The 2,580-nt window shown below is 38.7% G+C and overlaps 1 protein-coding gene across 1 annotated transcript in view; it reads left to right on the forward strand.

Annotated features, from left to right (window-relative positions):
* Window positions 1-2,580, forward strand: part of LOC101855689 (fibrinogen C domain-containing protein 1-A) — a 7,989-nt gene that overhangs the window by 3,514 nt on the left and 1,895 nt on the right. The window contains exon 3 of the mRNA XM_005111763.1: window positions 1,067-1,186. Within this exon, the coding sequence (XP_005111820.1) occupies window positions 1,067-1,186 (120 nt within the window). The remainder of the gene's footprint in view (window positions 1-1,066; window positions 1,187-2,580) is intronic.

A 2,580-nucleotide genomic window follows, 5' to 3' on the forward strand; every position in this document is an offset into this window, starting at 1 on the left:
TAGCATCATATCGAAAGGCACCCCCCCCCCCCCCCGGACGAAAGGTGTCTTTTTCTTCCTTACTAACAACCGCACAAAATTAGTGCACTCGCAGCCATAGATGAGTTATCTCATGCGTACTACAATGTAAATCTATGCTCATAGCACAGTCCAACTTTTTACCGGAGAGTTGAGTAAACAAAATTAACGTTGTCGCATCGTCGAAAACATTTTTATTTAACCACAATATTTACATGGTCAACCCTTCTATATGGCTGTGAATGCTGGACAATCACTAACGACAGTGAAAATAAAATAGAAGCAACAAAATGTGGTTTCTTAGGAGACTGCTAAGAGTATCGTGGAGGAAAAGAAATCAAATGAGGTAGTGCTTGATGAAGCCCACGTGGGAATGCTCAATGTTAAAAACAATCAGGAAACGACAAATACAGTTTTTGGGACACCTGGATAGATATAGGGGTCTTGAACATCTAGCTCTCACTGGCAAAATTGAGGGCAAGCGAGGCAGGAGTAGGCCCAGAACAACATACTTGGGGAGCCTAAACAAATGGGTAACAGGAAAAGGCCAGGGAAACGTAGCTTTTTTGAGAGCATCCGAGCAAAGGAATGAATGGAGAACCATGATCGCCGATGTCTGTCGCAGTCTGGCACTGGATGATGATGATGATTTGTAAAGAGGACAGATAGAAAATACAATTAATTTGTTTATTCATGGTCGGACACAAACCATTATACAGCTTTACAATCATTTTACAATAAATTTCCAATAACTGTACAATCCTTTTACAATCTTTATATAACAACTTTACAATCATTTCACTATAACTTTTTTAATACATGTAGCTTTAAAATAGTTTTACAATAACTGGACTAACTTTACAATCATGCTATGACTTTCCAATAACTTTACAATCGTGTTACTATCTTTTCATAACAACTTAACAATCATCTCACAATAACTTTTGAATAACTTTACAATCATTTTACAATAGATTTCTTACAACTTTACAATCATTTTACAGTCATGTTACAGTCCTTGTACAATCTTTTCCCCATCGATGAACAGAGGCGAACTTCGAGAAACGTGTCGTTTTACCATAACTGGGCCAGTTACAAGTACGGCTTTGGCGATCTGACCGGGGACTTTTGGCTAGGCTTGGAGAAAGTGCACAAGCTCACCGCAAATGTAATGTTTTTTGTTGCTGTTGTTGTTATTGCTGTTGTTGTTGTTATTATTGTTGTTGTTGTTGTTGCTGCTGCTGCTGTTGTTGTTATTACTGTTGTTGTTGTTGTTATTGCTGTTGTTGTTGTTGTTGTTGCTGCTGCTGCTGCTGCTGTTGTTGTTGTTGTTGTTTTTGTTGTTGCTGCTGCTGTTGTTGTTGTTGTTGTTGTTGCTGCTGCTGCTGCTGCTGCTGTTGTTAGTGGTGGTGGTGGAGGTGTAGAAAGTTCACAAGCTCACGACTGAAATAGTGTGTATTATTATTGTTGTTGTTGTTGTTATTGCTACGTTGATGCTGGTGGCGATGGTGGTGTTTTATTATAGTTATAGTTGATGGTGTTGGTGATAGTGATGTTTTGGTATTTTGTTTTTGTTGAGTTTGTGGTGGTGTCTTGTTTTAGTTGCTGCTAGTGTTATTGTAGTTTTTGATGATGATGATGATGATGATGATGATGACGTTTTGCTACTATGTTGCTGTGGATACTGATGCATTTACTGTTGTCCGTGAGGCTGTCGTGGTTTAGAGGTAGGGTGTTCAGCTCTTATTCAAAAGTTCATGGGTTCGAAACCTGACAGCGACGGAATTTTTATTCCTCTAAAATACATGTACATGCATTCTCATTTCACCTCCTTTCCTCCTCTCTACTCATGTTTTGTCTGCTTTCGTGTATGTGTGTGTAGATGGATGGATGGATGGATGGGTAGATGGATAGATAGATAGATATAAATAAAGATATAAAATGCCGTCGGCCAGCTGTTGCAATATACTAAGCCCAAACTTTTGAACAAATATTGTTTATTGCAATTTCGTAATTTGTGGTATTGGTTACATGTGTTCAAGTAATATATTGTGGAAATTTATGTCCTAAATGTTGAAAAAAGCGAGGAAAAAAACGTAATGCGGGTACAATTGTTTAAAGAATAAAACAATCTTTTCTCTCTCCTGAAAAGCCCTCCTGAAGTGGGAGGTTGGCGGGTGCTCTGGTGTGGTTTGCTTCTTTTTTTCCTATCAAACATCTATCGTCTTTATCTCCCCTCCTTCTTTTTTCTGTTTGTTTCTCTCTTGTAACACCTCTAATCTTCGGCACTTATATGACCGTATCGCGTTGCAAGTGCCGTAAAACTCTTACTAAAACTAAACTCTCTCTTGAAAAAGGATTGCTTTCTGGGCATAGTCCATTCCAACACCTTGACATTTGAACGATATAACATACAAATTATCAGAGACATGAATTTGCATATATTATTTCATCATAATATTATGTGTACACATCATCATCCGGTGCCTTGCCGACTGGCGTGGGCGATCATGGACCTCCACTTCCATCTGTCTTTCGAAGCAGCAATGGTGTCTGTTGTTC

The sequence above is a fragment of the Aplysia californica genome, unplaced genomic scaffold, assembly GCF_000002075.1.
Source record: "Aplysia californica isolate F4 #8 unplaced genomic scaffold, AplCal3.0 scaffold01115, whole genome shotgun sequence".
In the NCBI taxonomy this organism is placed as follows: Eukaryota; Metazoa; Mollusca; class Gastropoda; order Aplysiida; family Aplysiidae; genus Aplysia; species Aplysia californica.